Here is an 18,585-nt window from a genome sequence, read left to right as displayed (position 1 = left end):
ATACACCTAACTATTAATAGAATATTTCCAGTTATTCAAAAAAAAAAAAAATTATCAGTTAGATTCAAAATTAAAACTTTTTTTGTCGCTGTTATTTTAATTCTGAAAATATCAATCTTTTTTATTCATACAAATTATAAAAAAAACGATAAAATTATTTTTAACGTTTCTCATAAGAAAAATCAAAAATTTATCTGATCTATAATTTCCGTGTCTTATCATTGTATTTAAATAATTATACTAAAATTAAAAAAAAGTTGTCAATTTTTTGGATTTTATAAAAACTAAGTTAAGAAAAAATAAAAAGAAAAAAAAAATTCCACATTTAAAAATTAAAGAAAATTTACGTGGAAATTTAAAAAAAAAATTTTTTTTCCAATTAATTTTCAAAAAAAATAAAATGATATTAAAGTTAGCTGTCATTTGATAAATTTTTAATTTTTATTTAATAATTAAATTAATTCTAAAAAAATTGCATTTTTAATTTTTTTTTATTTCTAAATGTCAATTTTTTTGCTTTAATTTATTTGTTAATAAAAATTATTAAATATCTGCTAGATCAATTTTCATAAAAAAAAAAAAATAATTGTCAGATATATGCTGATTTTAGTATCATTTTAAATAATCAGTTATCATCATATCGATTAAGAAAAATAATTTTATTCCTAGTAAGTATAAATTTTCTAATTTCAAATACATAATAAAATCATATGTTTATCAATAATTCCGAAGTTAACAAACATCTGTCATTTTTTTTTAATTTTATAACAATCAAATAATCTTGTAAGAATGAGAAAAAAAAATTCCAGATCTAGAAATTAAAAAAAAAATTACAAGTACAAATTATTTAAAAATCATTTTTTTTATAATTGATTTTTTATAAAAATAAAAAAAAATTTTCAAATATCTGCTGACTTCTGTGTCATTTTTACCAACCGTTATGAAAAAGCGCAATCAGCAGAATGTAAGCGGCCTCTGGAACCTAACCATAATCTTTAAATTCAAATCTCGCTACAGTGAGAGCAGGTGGAAGTGAAAACAAAAACAAACTATCAACAGTATAAATAATAAAGGAATTCCCAGTTTCATAATCACAGCAATCAATAAACAATTGAATAATGTCAGTTAAGAATGAATTTGGTGACGAAGTGACGGTTATCGCTCAGAGGTTAGAATCATTTTCAACAAACTCTAACCTCAGTCCCCAGGAAAATCGCTCGAGAAGCACCATGTCAATCAGTCCAATGGATCATCATTCGGAAGAGAAGCTCAAAGCAGACGTATTGAACGAGAAAAGACAGTACCTGCTAGAGACGAAAATGCTGATCCTCAACGTGCCAGAGAAAATTCTCTTCATCATCGACGCCACCCAGGAGAGCAACGGAACACCTTTTGAGTTAGAGTCGGGCAAAACATTTGTTCCCTTGCCGCTGATAAAGAAAGCAGTCGAGATGTTTGTCCACGCAAAGTCGACGATAGATCGCAGCCACGAGTATGCGGTGATGTCCTTGAACGGTAACGTTCCAAAGTTGATCTGCAAATTCACGAACAACATCAAGCAGGTGATAAACAGCCTGGGGAATGTCACGGAGTCTCAATCTCTGGACGAGGGTCGTAATATCTGCGACTTGTCGGCCAGCTTCAAGATGGTCATGGACAACCTCGAGCTTGAAGAATACCCGACCATCCCCAAGTTTGTTAACCGCGTGATCCTCATCTATGGCAGGTCCCAGACTATCACCTGTATATCCGACCATACTTACTTCGACTTGCTGGTTCGTCATCCTTATGTTTTTCTGGATGCGCTCTACGTTCACGAGCCCCCAACTGAAGACAATGAGAGCGAGAAAATTTACGGTGAACTTCAGAGGCTGGATACCAAGAATAACTCTTTCATCCTTGAAGTTGGACGCAAAGCCGCTGAATTGTTTAGTTCTATGGCTATGTTAGTTGCTCACTCGCTTCAGAGACCTAACCAAAATGAAACTAGTTATATGATTACTTTAACAGATAATTCTACTGATGTTTAAGCTAATTTATGATTTATGATGTTGAAAATAGAAGACCTGGTGATTTTTTTTTTTTTTGTAAATAAGTTACATAAATTTTCACCTGCAGAAATTTTGTGCAGTTTTTTATAATTTATTTATTTTCTTACGTTGGTCAACTTACAGTAAAAAAAAATTTTTTTACTTATTTTTAACATAATTTATCAAAAAATTAAAAAATTTGTTGTTTATGATGTTAAAAATAGAAGAAACTTTTTTTTATTCTTATCGACGATTATAAAAAAATTTCTATTTGCACAGAAATATAAAAAACAACAAATGCAACTGGTTTTTATAATTTGTTGATTAAAGAAAAATTGAAAAATCATCAGACGTCTGCTAGTTTCAATATCATTATTATTATAAGTTATTAAGCATATAAATAGAGTTAACAAATGATAAGCATTATTAATTAATTATAAACTAAAAATTGATAAATTTATTTAAAATAAATAAATTAATAACTAATTTTAAATATATACAAATAGCATTTATTTATTTGCAATTTCATCAATGTCTTCTGTGTGATTTTTTATCATATTTATATTTATCATAATCATCATCACCATCATAATAATTTTTATGTTTTTCCTCATCATATTTATATTTTTTATAAGATTTATGATCCGAATCTCGGTCACGCGACCTGTGTCTTTCGCGCTTTTCATGCTTGGAATATTTATCACTTCTATGTGGATGGTTAAGTTCATCTGAATGGTGCCGATGTCGATGTTTATCCTCTCTCTTGTGAAACTTCGAATGAGAGTCATAATCTCTGTGACGCGATCCACTTCTTCCATTATCTGTATCTGTCTTTATGTCGCGCCTAGAGTTGGAGTACTTGTGACGATCATCATCCCGATGTCTGGAAGTTTCCCTGCTCGAGTCAGAACGATGGGATCTATGCCTATCAAAATCATCTCGTCTCCGTTCTCTGTGACTCTCTTTTATCCTAAGTTCATCGGTGTCTACTTGCTCTACTTTAACATCTTTCGTTTTAACTTCAGCCGCTCCATTGTGATTCTTCTCAGCGATGTATTCTGTCAGCATTTCCATCTGCTGGTTGATAACTTCTCTTAATATTTCTGTCTGGGATTTTTTATTTGTATGAACTCCTCGGTGTTTAGCTCGACGTCGCTTCAAATCTCTTTCATGGGCGAGTAGCTCTAAGTATGATGTTCTTTTTTCTTCAGTTTTTTTCCTGTAAAATTAATTTATTATTAATATCGTAATGGTCCAAATTAGACCATTTAAATATCTTCTTAATTGATACTTTAGAGTTTGATAGAATTTCAACTTATTAAATTGAAGAAATTTTGATTTTTATTCATTTGTATTGTTATACTTTAAATTTTGTTTAATTTGAAATTATTACATGTTTTAGTTTATTGAAACAATTTCTCTTCAATTACAAAGGATAAGTTGTATTTAGTCGGGAAAAAAAAAAAAAAAAAAAAAAAAAAAAAAAAATAAAATTAGAAAAAAAAATTATTTTATTCGCAATGTCGTGCAATGTTCTACGATTCTTTAAAATAGATTATAAATTTTTTATTTGAATTTCAAATAATGTTTTAAATAAAAAAATTTTAATACTTAACAAATAATTCTAATAAATATATTTTTTATTAGCAACGGTTTATAGTTTAGGATAGAAGACACAGAAAAATTATTTTTTATCCAATATCAATATCACTTTCCTGGTTATTTGGATTATTAGATTTTATAAATCATTAACAGTGATAAATTACTTTATAAATTTGCAAATTGAATTATTCAAAATAATTTTATCTTTAAATTATAAATTTTCGCGGCTTGGAATAATTTAAATATTCATATTTTTCTAATTTCAAATATAAAACTTTTATATCATTATAATCAAAATAGTTTTGAAGTTTATCAAATTTAAAAAAAATAAAATATTTAATCATATAAAGTAAAAGATCCAGTAATTGACACTTGCAATTTTAATTTATAAAAAAAAAAAACAAATCAAATAATAAATTAATAAATATAATTTTTGAATTATAAATTTTAAGAAAATTGATTTTTTGAGAACATTTCGTTTTTTTTTTTTTTTTTTTATTAAAATAAAATTGCAAGTATCAAACTAGGCCAGTGTCAATAACTGGGTCTTTTACCTTAATTGTTACTATTTAAGTATACTAATTTTAAGATTAAAAATTTTCATGATATTTAAAAAAAATTTTTTTTTAATCTCCAAAATTATCTTTTAACTACTCTAATTTTACAATAAATAATAATTATCAACTAATAATAAATAAAAAATATTCTTACGGTTTGTTCAGGTCAGCAATATCTTCTCCAATGTCTGGTTGGACAGTATTCGCCAAATAATATTTATAAAGCGTTCTTCGTTCATCAGGAGTGAAATCAGCAATAAGCCTGTCAGAAGTGCGGGGTATTAATCGATCTCCCGCACCTGTTGTAAGTGTTAAGAAATAATAATTACTAATTAATTTTTTATACATAACAATTCAAATTCTTAGCTATCAAATTATGCATGAATTAATAATTAATGAGCCAACAATTCAGTTATAAATTACAAAACTAGATTTATCAAGTATCAAAAAGATATTTTCTTAAAAAGGATATGAAAAAGGATATTGCAAGTCCAGTTCAAGTTAAAAAATTCATGAAAAACTCTGAAAACAATTAACGTATAGTTTAACTATAAATTGCGGTGTAATTTAAATAAAAATATTGCTTTTCTGCTGACCTACTGCTAACGAAGGATTATTCAGTTTCGCTAACTTAAGAATTTCATCCTGCAAGTTTTCGGCTGAAAAAATTAAGTAAAATTATAATTTGACACATTTTTAATGTTGTTAAAAATTTTTTAATAATTATTACTTATTTGAATGCAAAAGGGGGAATTTTCTGGTAGAGTTGGCCAAGATAAAGGCAAATCCATCTCTGCATAACCTTCTGCCTTCCATTGACATTTTTCCAGGTGATCTTTTAACCCTTTCTCCGATAAATGATGCGCATTGTCGAAGGGACAAGTAATTGGCGGTGTAAACTATAAAAAAAAATTAATAAATAGCTAAATTAATTATTTATAAGATAGTTCTTAATAAATAGTCTTACATTGCTTAAACTGTCTACGCTCCATCCCAAAGACGATGTGACCTCGTTTAATTTTTTGTCTACTTTTTCAGCGAATAATTTTAAATCTTCTAATTGTTCATCGCGATAGGTTAGATCATCCATATTTAATTAAATTTATGTAATTAGCAGCTTTTATTTGAAATCAACACCAATTTATTAGTAAACAAAAACAAACTCATGTTTTATTATCAGCAGAGTTTAATTTTTAAGTTAAACTCGCCCTCTATGGAAGGTACATGAAAGTAATTGTCCGATTGTCGGTAATGTCAGTAAATAAATATAGGGCGTTATTAGGGGTAGATGAAAACAGACCGAAGACTGGTCGCTTTGAATTCTAGTTGCACCCTTTGATTTAGGGTTGAACTACCAGCTTTCGATAGGTTGAATTTGCACTTTGACAGTCGAATAGTTTTTCGATACAGAAGCTTGTATAAAATACGGTAAAACACTTAAAATTGTTTTATGCCTAGAATTTTTTATCCACGAAGAAATTAAGTTTTATAATCACTCGATTTCGTTTTCCTATTGATTAATTGATTTTTTAAAGGTCTATTTCTTTTTTTATGATGAATTATTGAAATTAAAGTTGAATACTTTAATTAGAAATAAGATTTTATTGAATTTGAATTTTTTGGGAATATATTCTTATCATTTAAATATAATTACCCTTCTTTCTTGATAGGAAAATTAAACTAAGCTAATTACTTACAAAAGTATAAAAAATAAATTAATTTTGAATAAATTATTGCTTATAATTAGAAAAAAAAATTGAAGAATTAAAAAGAATTTTAAAATAGAGAAATTGTATTAAAAAATTAAAGATAAATAATTTTATTTTTAATTTCTTTAAAGCAATTTTGTCTTTTTTTAATTTTTTTGGTTCATTATGTTTTTTTTATAATTAAAATTATTGATAAAAATTATTTCACTTATACTTTAACCCTATTAAAATTAGTAGGATAAATATAAACTTTTATAATTTCCTTACAAAATATTAGGAAAAATCAATTTCCTACTTTGAACTGAAACTTAAAAGAATTTGTTTTTCACTATAAAAGTAAATTGTAAATAATAAAATAATTAGTTAGCTCATAACAAATTATTGACCATTTAATAATTTACTGATCATGGGAAAAATACTTTTTATTAAACGTAAATAAAGTTTGCATATATATTCCTTAGCGAAGTAATGTAAATGAAAAGTAATAGCATAAAATTTTCACGGTGTAACTTACGATAATTACTAATTAAAGTGTTAAGTACAGTAAAAATATATGCAAGTTTGAACGCTATGAAAAGCTAATATCGGGATAAACTAGTTGTCGTTAAATAACACGATCATGGCAAATGCCAGTAGGTTTTAGTTTAGAGCAATGTGCTTGCCGTTTATTGCTTTAAATGGCTTGACTTTCGGTACGATTTACTGGTTTTCTTCCGTTTACCGTCAAGATTTCAGTCCGTTCTCAATGCGCCCGACTATTTATAAATATATGTTTCTATATATATATATATATATATATATATATATATATATATATATATATATATATATATATATATATATATATATATATATATATATATATATATATATATATATATATATATATATATATACCTTGTACTGTACTGGCAGGAACATAACATTCTACGATTATGCTATACCGTGGACGTGAATTTACTGGCATTGTAGTGCTTTTAGATTTTAAATTCGATCTTGGAAAATACTATAAACAGCCCTTAAAGGTTGACATAAATATAACTCAAGATAAATGATATAATAAAATGATGAGAAAAATATAAAAGAAATACTATATATACCGACTAAACTGTTTTATTTTGCTCTTCAATTTATACTAAATTGTTGTAATTAGTTTAATCATTATTTCCAGCTGCATGGTATTTATTTGATTGTCATTTCTTGAAAAGTTTTTATTATATTTCTGTTTTCTTCGAACCAAATGAATAAATTTAATCGAGTTACAATTCAAAAGATTTTGACTTTTTCTCTAAAAATCATAATATATGAAATTTTAATTTTAACAATGCATTTTTAATGATAAAATTAATTTTTAAAAATTACCGGTCAGATATTTAAAGAAGAAATAAAATGATTTGATTTTAAAGTTGGCAATTTGAAAAATTACATACATCGATGGCACATAAAAAAGGGCGCGTAATTTAAATGGAAACGTAAGTTTTGCTCTGTAATATTGATTTCGCTTAGGTAATGTGTCAATCCTGTTATCATTTTTTAGATATATCACAAAAGAATAAATATTTTTAATGATAATAAATGTTCTTTAGTGGATAAAAAAATTTTTTTTTTAATTTTAAACAATAAAAATAACTTTTTGGTTTTTTAATGAACATCATTTGAGGGTATTTAAATAATTAATTAAATGACATAATTTGTTTTTTTTTTTTTTAATTATGATGATAATGAAAACGATAATAATAATGACAAACCGCTATTTAGAAGAGTAGGTGGGTAGAGTAGTTCATATCCATATGGAGTATATTTAGAGTAGTTTTGAGAAGAGAAACGGAAAACGGGTTTCGGGTGCGAAACAAAGACACCCCCATCACAAACAGGCATGATGGACGCTTCCACCAACGACCCTACAGAGTCTCGTACATCACTTTTATTACAGCCATCCTCATTTTCATATTTCATATTTACATTTCTAGACCGTCGTAAATCAGACAATTTATGGGTAATTAGGCCTTTGTGCGAATCCGCTGGGGAAAGGGTACCCGGCTTATCGAACGTTAGAGCTCGAGCTCTTCAAAAGGGGTTTCATACTCTTATACTCTCACCCCTTTCCTCACCCGGACCACATATTACGCACTCTACACTCCTACGTACGTCCGCTCACTTTACCCTTGATTTGCTGGCTGATGAGGATGAGGGAAAAACGCCAAACTCTGGGAATGCTATTTTCACTGCCTTTTTTTAATCTCGTACACTTGTGATTTATCAGTGGATGAAATATAATGACTAGGGGCACTCGGAATATTATTTTTTCAAATTACAAAAATCAATACCCAAATTGTCGTTTCAACTCGAGTGAAAATTTTACACCCTTAAATCACAATAATAACTATCAAAATTTTTCACTATATCGTCCGTGTACAATTTTTTGGCTCGATTTTCTACGAAAAATTTTCCTCTGTAACAAAAAAAATCAACCAAAGTCCACGAATTAATTAAATATAAATAAATTGCGTTGAATTATTTTTATCGCATACAAAATATAAAATATGAAGTAGGAAAAACGTGGGCAGTATGAAATGTAAAATAAAATCATCAGTAATCTCTTTATTTCGAATATAAGTAATTAAATTATTGTTTATTGGGTAATAAAATTTTATTCAGTGTCATATAAATATAAATATTTAAATATAATAACGCTAAAGCAGGGCAGTGGACAAAAAGGCTGGAGAGAGTGAAGTGACGATAAAAATTACTTTTGAGAGGCAATAAAAATTTATTATGAGGTCTCCATATATTTAGCTGTAACTCTTTTCAACAAGTCGTAACAAAGTGAGTTTACAAGTTGCTCAGGGTGTTACTGTCTCTCGTTAAAGACACTGCGTTATAATATTAAACGATGCGTTTTAATGATGTACACAGGTGCCGATGTTTCGTCGCTTGCCTCACTTTACTCACTTATAGCTTATTGCTCGGTAAAACGACTTCCAAGTATCAGTTAATGACAGCTTATTATAAAATTTTCCATTTACTTTCAACACATTGGCCAATGAAATATCAATTTATGTGTACATCTTTATTTAGAACTTCCCGGTTCGGTAGATGATAACATAATGTGCTATGTTGCATCAGAATTGATCTTGATTCTGATTACTGATCGGAGATGGGTCTTTGATTAATTAATTCAGACGTATTTCAACTAAATGAGGTGTCAAGACGGTGTTGCAGAGACGATAAATGACCGCGTAATGTGCGTATATTTACTTTAATGCCCACCTGTTGCAGTAACCTAGTTTCTTACGCTCACCTACCGTAAACTCTTAAACTTTTTCGAGGAATCCCCGCACCGCTGCTGGTCGCGATTCTTCTACTCTATGCGGCAAATTCTTTGTCAAGCAGTCACCCACTGCTTTATGAATTAATAATTTGTTTTTTAATTATTGTCTGTTATAAGAAAATGAATTTTCTGTATCGTTTCTGAATTAAACTGCACGGAAAAAAAGGTTTACTTGAACCGTGAAAATTTTTTGGAAGTCTTGAGTTTTTTTCAAATTCAAAGAAATTTTACTGAGACAACAAAATTTGCGCGGCTCAATAGAACTTCACTTCAGTAAAAAGAATTTTTTTTGTTATAAATATTTTTTTGATTCAAGAAAATTAGTACTCTGATGAAGAATTTTTTTTTGTATACAATGATTAAATTTTATTATTTTTATTACTTACATTCATCCTTGAAGGTATAAAAAGATCGAATTAGTAAAAATTAATTTTTCTAGAAGTCCAATTGCCTGAACGAAGGGTCTCTTAGAATTTTTTTTATTCTCGATCCTTAATCAAAAATTAAATCTTAATCTTTTAAAATAAACTTTTTGATTCCTAAAAGTATTTTCTTGTTTATGGATTTAATTTCTCACAAAAAAAACCTCTCAAAACTTATTCGTATCTCCAATATTTAACTTAAAATTTTTTTCAAAAATTTTTGTCATAAAAATATTAAAAAAAAATTATATTAATACAAATATCCTCATTAATAAAAAATCAGCAGACATCTGAAAATTTTTTAATTTTCTTTAACAATTAAATTAGTAATGAAAAAAAATTGTACACAAGTAAATCTACTACATAAATTAAACGAGATTTTTTATTTGACATTGGACATTTGCATTATCAACACTGCAACCTTAAGTTTTGAGAATTCAAAATAATTTAAAGCATAGATAGCTTGATCCTTGACTGCCTGTAGTAAAAAAAGGGTGGATTTTATCAGAAATATCGAAAAAATTCAAACTTTTTGCTACAAAATTAGTCTAAATGCATAAATCATTTTTACTTTACTATAAAAGCATGTGACTTCTGAGTATTATTATTTTTAAAATACTTGTTAATATTAACTGTTGGAGTACAATATAATTAATGAGAATCTCGTGATCTTATTCAATAACATCTTGATAAAAAACCGAAAAAATAGTTTATGAATAGACTTGACTACCTGATGGTAAGAGTACGGAGAAGTGCATGAAAAATTAGCATACAATCGACGTGGATGACGTGGTCATTCTATACAACCACAATGGATACTCTATATTTAAATGTTTGCCTGTCTAATTCATCACATGTGTAAAATCGTGATACGCAGCTAGTAAAAAAAATTATTAAAGCAAAAGAATGATAATCAAAGTGTATCATGAAAAATATGAGAGGATAGAAGACAAGCACGCCTTAAATGAATGTATAACCGAGTCATGCCTGTACTAGTCAATGGCGGATGCTATTCATTTGATCTCATGTCGCGAGCTTTTATCCGCCGTTGGGATAATTCACGGCTCGAAAAAGAGCATCGGGAGTCCGCGAAAGAACAGGGGCAAGAGTTAGGGGAGGATAAAAAGAAAATGACTGTATTGAAAAAAAAAAAGCAGACGAGTTGCTGGTTGCGGGGCATGACGCGTCATTGCGTGCGCACGTGCATTGATACCGATATTTATGCTTGCCAGTTAATCATGTCAAAGTAGTTTGATTTGTCGTTGGCTTTTATGGAGGGGAATTAAAACGTTCATTTCGCCACAGACACTCGCGAACAGTCACTGTGTCCTACATGTGAGTTATTTTCCCGTGGGCAGGATGCCGAGCTTTTTGCAAAATTACCGGATGTGTTCTCTGTCTGTATCTGTATGTTCGTCCTCGCCTCTCTGTGTTTTGCCTTGTTTTTAAATAATAATAACTGACAAATGAAAAATATTTGTTTATTGGTTTTGTCCACGCTCATTAATACTCACAGATAAATTTTTTTTTGTTCGTAGACTAATGATTCAGGGGGATGGGGGATGGGTAAAACGGGGACCCCAAAAATTTCGTAAAAAAACACTTTTTTCTTAAAAGCTTCATAAATTGTAAAAAAAAATATTTTAATGTTGTTTTTTACTATTTGAGAACAGAAAAAAAAATTTTTCATAATTTAAAAAAATAAAAAAAAAATTTTTTGCATACATTCACGGTAAAGATGTCTTAAGAGTATCAAAAAAATTTAATTTACTCCAAAAGATCGTATAATTTTTTTTCAAGACAAAAAAAAATCAAAATTAAATTAACAGAAAATAATTTTGTATTCTTAATCAGGAAACAAATTTTTAAAAATAAGAACTATATAAATTAAACAGTTTTTTATTATTATAAAAAATAAATGTCCAATATTTATATGAGGAGATTGTTAATTTTAGCGCAAAAAATTTTTTTCATTCGTGTTTGCGTGTAACAAATTGTAGTTTTGACATTTCATTGAAAAGCTGTGACCAAAATAAATAAGTTTTTTAAAGTCGCGTCATAAACACTAAGAGAATAGTTTAATTAACTTAATTGTTCAATTTTTGATTTTTTTCTCATCAAGAACTGAAAGATATTTTATGTATTTTACTCATTAAGCTTAAAACTATAAACAATCACATACAAATTAAAATGCGTGAGTGGTATAATTTTATTTGTGAGGTTTTCTGTTTTGTTTAAAAAAAGATTAGGGATGGAAGGGAAGTTTATAAACTTAACTCGATTTTCTCGGCTATAGGTAGTGAAAGTACAGCTAATTAATTGACGTCTCAAACCTTTGTCGACGTGACGTCAGCAACTCCTGAGAGCTCTGGATGCCTTGGGGGCTTGCGTTTGCGGTCGGTTCTTAGCAAAAGGCTCTTTGTCGTTGTCGAGATTGGGTTGACTCTCCTCTCTCCTCTCTCTGATCTTCGAGGTCTTTAACAAGGCAAATCATCCGCGGGCAAGTAATGTCGGTTTTCTCTTTACGATACCACTACGATAAGATCCCTTTACCTTTACTTTGCCACGACTGCATCCTCCTACTTCTACTCCTACTTCTACTCCTCCCCCAAGTTCTCTGAAGGTGGACTCTATATTATAACCAGCCAGTTTCAGAGTCCAATCAACATGCCAAACAACTTTAATCCAATTCTAATCTGTTTGTTTGTCTCGAATTTTTATCATAAATATATTATTCATATAGTATGTATTGCACATTATATCATATCTTTTGAACAAAGGGACATTCTTTTTTGACATTTCTATACATCTTTTTAATTTTCCAAAGACAGCTTTGATCTCATAGTATTTATCTTCAAGTATTCTTCTCTATTTATCTTTAATTAATTTAAAAACTATCCTTTGCGAATGAAGAATTTGAAATTATATTAATGTCAAAATTTAGAATTACAATTTTTTGAGTATTAAAAATATGAAGAAATTATGCAGGATAATTTCTATAAAAAATCTAATTCTCCGTCGAGAAATTATTTATCAATTATTTTGTATTCTTTTAATTTTTTAAACAGAATTTAATTTTTAAATTTGAAAATTTTTTATTTAAGTTTCAGTAATTTGTAAAAGTTTCAAATTAAAATTTTTCGTTAATGATTAACAAATAAAAAAATTATTGGATACATTTTTGTATAAAAAATTGAATACTCTAACAAAAAGTTTTTCATCAATTTTTCTGAAATGGCTTTTAACTAATTTTTTTTTTTTAAAATAATAATAAAAAAGCAAAGCAGATTGTTGTTTTTCTGAAAAAAAAAAAAAAAAAAAAAAAAAAAAAAAAAAAAAAAAAAATAACTTGATTCAAGAGAAAAATTCTTGAACCAATAAAGTTACTTTGAATTTTCTTGATTCACGGTTTTTTCTTTTCACTCAAGTGAATTTTCTTTTTCAGTGTGATGCCCTTTTTTCGCGCAAGTAATGAGAAGCGTTATATTTAACACACGCATTGCGTAAATTTAGAGGTAAAAAAATTAATAAGATGAACTTAAATTTTTAAGAAAAATATTTAAGAAATTATCAAATGATATCAAAAAATGTAATCAAATGGTATCAAAAAGTAATTTTCTGTAAGAAAGTTCTGTATTAATTTTCCTAAATTCAAATAATATCTTCATTGACTCGAAAACCATTCATGAAAAACTTTGACTTGAACACGAACTGAATTTTCGGAACCTACTACGACAGAGGATGTCTTTAGAGAAAAAGCAGCTGAAGCTTTGGCAATAGCGAAAGTCCAAAAGGAGTAAAATGTCGAGTTCGAATAAGAAGCAGAAGACGAAAGTAAAGCGATGGAGAAAGCTGACGAGCTTTCGGTCTCTTTTCTCACCCATGAGACCAAGCGCTCGGCGGTGTTATACGTATACATTGGAGCAGAAGAAGGAGCAGCATCGCCACCACCAGCTTCAATTCGGTCTGGGCTTCTATCACGTCGGGGCAAACGGGCGGACAGCTCCGAAGCGATTTGTCTTTCATTTCGGGCTAATTTATAGCGCCCAGGCAACTCTAGCGCTATTCTCGACTCCGCGCCATTCAACCACGCCCCACCCAACTAATGTCCCACATAAAACTTGGTATCAGCGATCCTCAAACGGGGATTTACAATCCCTTCAAGCGCCGCTGTCACTATAAATTCGCTCCGGCGACGTCGATATATCTCAAGCGCGAATACTTCTGTCCCTAATGGATACCATACTAGTATTCTATACCACCACAAACTTATTCATCTCTCTATATCTTCCATATACGCGGCCCACACCTCTCAGAAGCTCCCCTTCTACTCCCCACAACTCATTCTCGATCAACTTTCATTTTTATTCCATCCACTGCTATGCGCTTTTTATTCTCCTATTTCTCCTCCTCCTCCTTCGCCAGGTAGAAATATTAACTCTGTATTAAGCCTGTCAATCCAACTTTCGAGGTTGACTATATGTTTTAACTTAACATTACAAAATTCTAAAGATTGTTTTTTTTTGATGAAACAATTTCACCTAAGGTTTGAATTAATTAACAAATCATTTTAAATGACTTCATACTAGTATTGAAATTAGAAATTACTTGATCAGCAATCAAAAGAAAGTTTTTTAATGAATTTTTCACGACAATAATAATGATTACTTTTAATCATTTCGATAAATTTGTTTGAAACCGATTGAAATTAATTCTGTTGAACAACTTTGAAATGTTAATAAGTTAATGCAACTAGTTTGGTGTGCAACCAATCAGCTTTACGGAATCAATCAAAGGGCAGATGATTTGTGTACATGTTTTTGAACTCCGTTGAAAACTTTTTGGTGGTCAATTTTTCTGATTTTACTAATCAATGGACTTGATACTTTCATCGATGAATTGTTCACGTTGTCGTTATGTTTGGTTTGCTCATTGTTACTAATTACAATCTTTTACTATAATAAGTGATTCTTTATTTATAATTTTGATTTCTTTACTTTTCTCATGACAATCATACTTTTGAATTGTAAGAACTTTCAAGAATTTTCTGTAACAAAAAAAAATTTTTTTAATTGTTCAATTTCACTTCGGTGTAATTATATTTCATTGTATTCGTTTATTCTCAAATTTTTAAGCCCCGATTTTACAATTTGAAATGATTTATCGTTCCGGTTATTTCGATGTCTTCTTAGTGTTATATGATAATGTTTTTTCGCGAATATTTTTTCTTATTTTAGCGGATTGTTTTTCAAAGTTTTCGGGCTTTTTGCGTGATTGACCTTCAGCATCTTGATTTGGAGGCACCTCATCGGTAGTTTAATCTGTTTGCATTGATCCAGTCGATTGAGCTTCAGAGTCTAGATTTGGAGGCACCCCATCGGGAGTTGGATCTGTTTGCATTGATTCATCCGATTGAGCTTCAGAGTCTAAATTTAGAGGCTCCTCGGAAGTTTGATCTGTTTGCATTGATCCATCCGATTGATCGTTAGAGTTTGGATTTGGCGACATAGGCTCCAGTTTAACATCAAATCCCGGTGAGAAATTTGGTACTTTCGAGCCTATGGTCCAGTCAGCTTCTTTTAATGGGATGACTGGCAACAGTACTGTCTTTTCAGCAGCATTTATTAAAGTAGTCTTCAATTTGTCGGCAAATGATTTGCTTATAGCGAAACGTTTCTTCAGAGTTTCATCTGCTTCAATGAGTCGCTGGAATTCCGCCAGCTCACTTTCGTTTGAAAATGTTATTGTTTTATCGTTTAACGATGTATACGCCAGTATACCGTTTTTTAAATTTAGCTTTAAAGCATAAAATTTTTCAAAACCAGTATTGAATTCAATGACTAATTTATTGTGCTGTTCAATCACGTTTTCAATATCTCTTATCAATTGATACAGTTGGTTAACATCATATGTGTCTTTATGATCAGTAAATTTTTTCGCCAATTGAGCATGTTCGCTTTTCAACTTATTCAACTCAGTAGCCATTGACAAAATTTTTCCATAATCTTTCAAGAGAATTCTTATGAAGCCGTTCAATGATTTCGTTGTTTTATCGTATAGTTTACCAATTTTTTGGTGTGTTGGAAATTGATATTTCTGAAAGTATTCTTTGTTAGCGTTATTCATTACATTTTCTAATGAATTTTCAGTCACGGTTTCACCTTTGGTTACTCGCTTCAAATAATCTTCATATTTCGCCACGAATTCTTCTCGAAATTTTTTGATTTCTATTTTTACTTCTTTTATGAATACTGACAATGGTTCAATAGTTTTAAGTATATGAATTTTAGTCGTTTTTTGATTGAATATCGTATTACTGCTGTTAGTTATATTACTGTCTTGATTCATGCTTTCAAACAAAATATTCTAAGCGCACTGTCTATAATAAGGCATTTAAAAAAACAAAAAAAAAAAAGTCATTCAGTGGATCATTCTTGAATCATTTTAATAGTCATTCTTTCTCAGTGATAATATGTATAAGTCTGTGAGGTGTCAAATATAACTTTGTACCAATACAGGCTTATATTGATAAGATTTTCAATAATTAGTCATCGAGGAAGAGACAAATTTTCAATAATATAAATTTACTTGTTTATTTATTTATTTATCATTTTTACTTCTGGCAGTGATTCTATAGAGGTGGTACACACCTGTACATAGAACCAGAAGGAGTAGTTGATTCATATATTAATAGAAAGACCGACAAGACATGAATCTAATCTATCTATTGTTTTTAAATGCTTCAATTTGAACGTTTACTGATCCATATTATTAAAAATTTTAATTAAAATTTTTCTATGAAAAAATTTACTGATATGACTAAACATTTCCTGACCTGCTCAAATATGGCCGTATCAGGCTATCTAATATAAGAGTAAAAAATCAATTTATTATAATTTTTTATTTTTAAATAAAAGTAATTTTAGCAGTTGATTAACTTAAAAACCCATATCAGATAAACTTATAAGAATAAGAGGCAAAAATTATTATTTTTATAACAAAATAGCTTATATTAGAACAGTTCGGACTGCTGTCCGAGATTCTCAATACTAATTTTGGTTGAAAATATATATATGAGCATATCAAGTTGTATCAAGACATATTAAGCAAATGAAAATTTCATTCTTTACATAGTAAAATTTTAACTTATGTTCCAATTAAATAATGAATTTTCATTTCCATACATCATAATTTTGAAAATAATAAGATTCATAGCACTATTATTTATACATCGAACAATAAAAACGTCTTTGGTAATTAAACTTATTGACGTTGTCGTCGAAAACCACAACTTGTGTATTCAGAGTAGAATAGACGAAGGAAAACTGGCATGCTGGAATTAGCTGAGGGGAAAGGTCGGTGTGTCGGTGGTTGAGACCCCGCGCACGGCTTAAACCGTTGAATCATAACAAGGACTTATGCCAAAAGCCTCGACAAGAATCCTAGTGGCTCATTGGCTACCGACGCTTGCAAACTCCTATTAGAATATATATATTTATATCTACATCTATATCTATACCCATCCACCCATACACATGTACATTGTTTTCCATATTCATGACGTCTTTTTGCAGTAAAAATTTTTAGACTGGTACACCGGGAGTTTACGGTCACTTTATAGTACTCAGCATCACTTACACATTTTTCGCCTCCATTATTTTCTACATACATCTTAAAACTCTTTTACCTTATTGCCCATCCGCTCTGCTTCTGCTCGGTAATTGAACCATTAAAACAACAGCTATTAACAATAAATTTAATATATTTTTAAATGCAATATTAAAACATTAAATAGCGCGACAAATAATTAAAATAGTCGGGTTAATTGAGCCGCGTGTGTTTTCGAAAGACGGAGAAAATCTCTCGATTAAATAGTATGCTCAGTATGCATGTACCCAGGAGATAATTGTCTCAATGATATTAGCGCCCAATTACGAGGCTTCTTATTGGCCTTAAGGCGTTATTACACTTATAATTGCACCTATGCGCCAGTATTATACAAATAAGTTGTCGTAGGCGACAGGTTCGCTAATACTCCGGCATTTGCCACGCTATCTAATTATTACTTTTTTATCCCCTACTTTTATTATCTCTGCAGCCGGCTACTAGCCTCTTATTATTAGATAATAAAAGTATCACCGCAGATGATACCACTATTCCTTCTCACCTTCGGCGTCCCATCTCTAAGAAAGCTTGTCTTTTAGTTTCTGGGTAATGAATTTGTAATTTTACATGAATACCATTTAAAAAAATATAACGAATTTAGAGATGAATAATTTATAATTCGATATTATATCACTTCGTGTCTTTTTTTTAAATTGCAAGTATTTAGTAGCAATGATATGTCAATTTGAGGCGTAAAAAATTACTGTAAAAATCTGGAAAACTATTGACTAAGCAGGCCACTTTTGATTAAAACTTTCCGCTATTTTTATTCAAAACATAGAGACCGGATAAAAACTTCATTTTCGAAAATTTAGGTGAAACTAATAACTTCTCGATCTATTAACATTATTTTATGAATTTTTTACAGAAAATATTAGTTAAAAAACTTAGAAATCCAGTTTTTAGAACATCTACTAAGAAATCTCGAAGATTTTCTGAGAAGCTTAATTTTTTAACGAATTCTCTTAAAAGAAATCAGTGGAATTTCACTGATTCCAACCAGTGAATGCAATTTCACCAGTCAAATTGTAATATACTGATTGAATCAGTGGAATTTCAGTGATTTCTTTTAAGAGAGTAAATCATATGTGTGAAAAGAATGTTCCAACGTATCGTTTATAGTGTTTCTATTGCTTATATTGTTTAATAACATGATCAGGCCAATAAAGAGGTATTATTTTCTTTGATGATGATTTAAAATGAAGTGTTTTGTTTATGTTTTGTTATTTTGACGCGATCCCCGTTTAAGAACCAGGAGTCTGGCGAGCA

General features: G+C 29.4%; 3 protein-coding genes across 4 annotated transcripts; 1 reads left to right on the top strand and 2 right to left on the bottom strand.

Annotated features, from left to right (window-relative positions):
- The first annotated feature begins 993 nt into the window (after nucleotides 1-993).
- On the top strand, nucleotides 994-2,261 carry LOC141530188 (BRISC and BRCA1-A complex member 1). Its single transcript, XM_074247159.1, has one exon. The coding sequence runs from the start codon at nucleotides 1,119-1,121 to the stop codon at nucleotides 2,028-2,030; it is 912 nt and encodes a 303-aa protein (XP_074103260.1). The 5' UTR covers nucleotides 994-1,118; the 3' UTR covers nucleotides 2,031-2,261.
- Nucleotides 2,262-2,414: 153 nt separating this feature from the next.
- Nucleotides 2,415-5,346, bottom strand: LOC141530187 (U11/U12 small nuclear ribonucleoprotein 48 kDa protein). 2 transcript variants are annotated; one of them, XM_074247157.1, is made up of 5 exons: nucleotides 5,157-5,346; nucleotides 4,920-5,088; nucleotides 4,786-4,848; nucleotides 4,344-4,488; nucleotides 2,415-3,249 (listed from the first exon to the last, which is right to left on the bottom strand). In XM_074247157.1, the coding sequence occupies exons 1-5, from the start codon at nucleotides 5,277-5,279 to the stop codon at nucleotides 2,559-2,561; spliced, it is 1,191 nt and encodes a 396-aa protein (XP_074103258.1). In that variant the 5' UTR covers nucleotides 5,280-5,346; the 3' UTR covers nucleotides 2,415-2,558. The 2 variants fall into 2 exon arrangements, with proteins under 2 accessions (XP_074103258.1, XP_074103259.1); XM_074247158.1 differs by having other exon boundaries at nucleotides 4,920-5,112; nucleotides 5,157-5,286.
- A 9,360-nt stretch (nucleotides 5,347-14,706) lies between these two features.
- LOC141529415 (uncharacterized) lies at nucleotides 14,707-16,026 on the bottom strand. Its single transcript, XM_074245921.1, has one exon. It carries the CDS (start codon nucleotides 15,997-15,999, stop codon nucleotides 14,968-14,970), a length of 1,032 nt encoding a protein of 343 aa, XP_074102022.1. The 5' UTR covers nucleotides 16,000-16,026; the 3' UTR covers nucleotides 14,707-14,967.
- Between the last annotated feature and the right edge of the window lie 2,559 nt (nucleotides 16,027-18,585).

Source organism: Cotesia typhae, unplaced genomic scaffold (assembly GCF_013202065.1).
Source record: "Cotesia typhae breed Kobodo isofemale line unplaced genomic scaffold, CoteBio_Ctyphae contig_48, whole genome shotgun sequence".
NCBI classification, from domain to species: domain Eukaryota; kingdom Metazoa; phylum Arthropoda; class Insecta; order Hymenoptera; family Braconidae; genus Cotesia; species Cotesia typhae.
Note: the sequence above shows the minus strand (reverse complement) of the source record. Positions and strands in the feature narration are given on the sequence as shown.

Excerpts from the sequence above, each read along its gene's own strand:
- LOC141530188 (XM_074247159.1), top strand. The coding sequence starts at position 1,119 with ATGTCAGTTAAGAATGAATTTGGTGACGAAGTGACGGTTATCGCTCAG.
- LOC141529415 (XM_074245921.1), bottom strand. The coding sequence starts at position 15,999 with ATGAATCAAGACAGTAATATAACTAACAGCAGTAATACGATATTCAAT.
- LOC141530187 (XM_074247157.1), bottom strand. The coding sequence starts at position 5,279 with ATGGATGATCTAACCTATCGCGATGAACAATTAGAAGATTTAAAATTA. Across the intron at positions 5,089-5,156 it reads GCGTAGACAGTTTAAGCAAT|TTTACACCGCCAATTACTTG; the intron begins GTAAGACTATTT and ends TTTTTTTTATAG. Across the intron at positions 4,489-4,785 it reads TAATCCTTCGTTAGCAGTAG|GTGCGGGAGATCGATTAATA; the intron begins GTCAGCAGAAAA and ends CACTTACAACAG.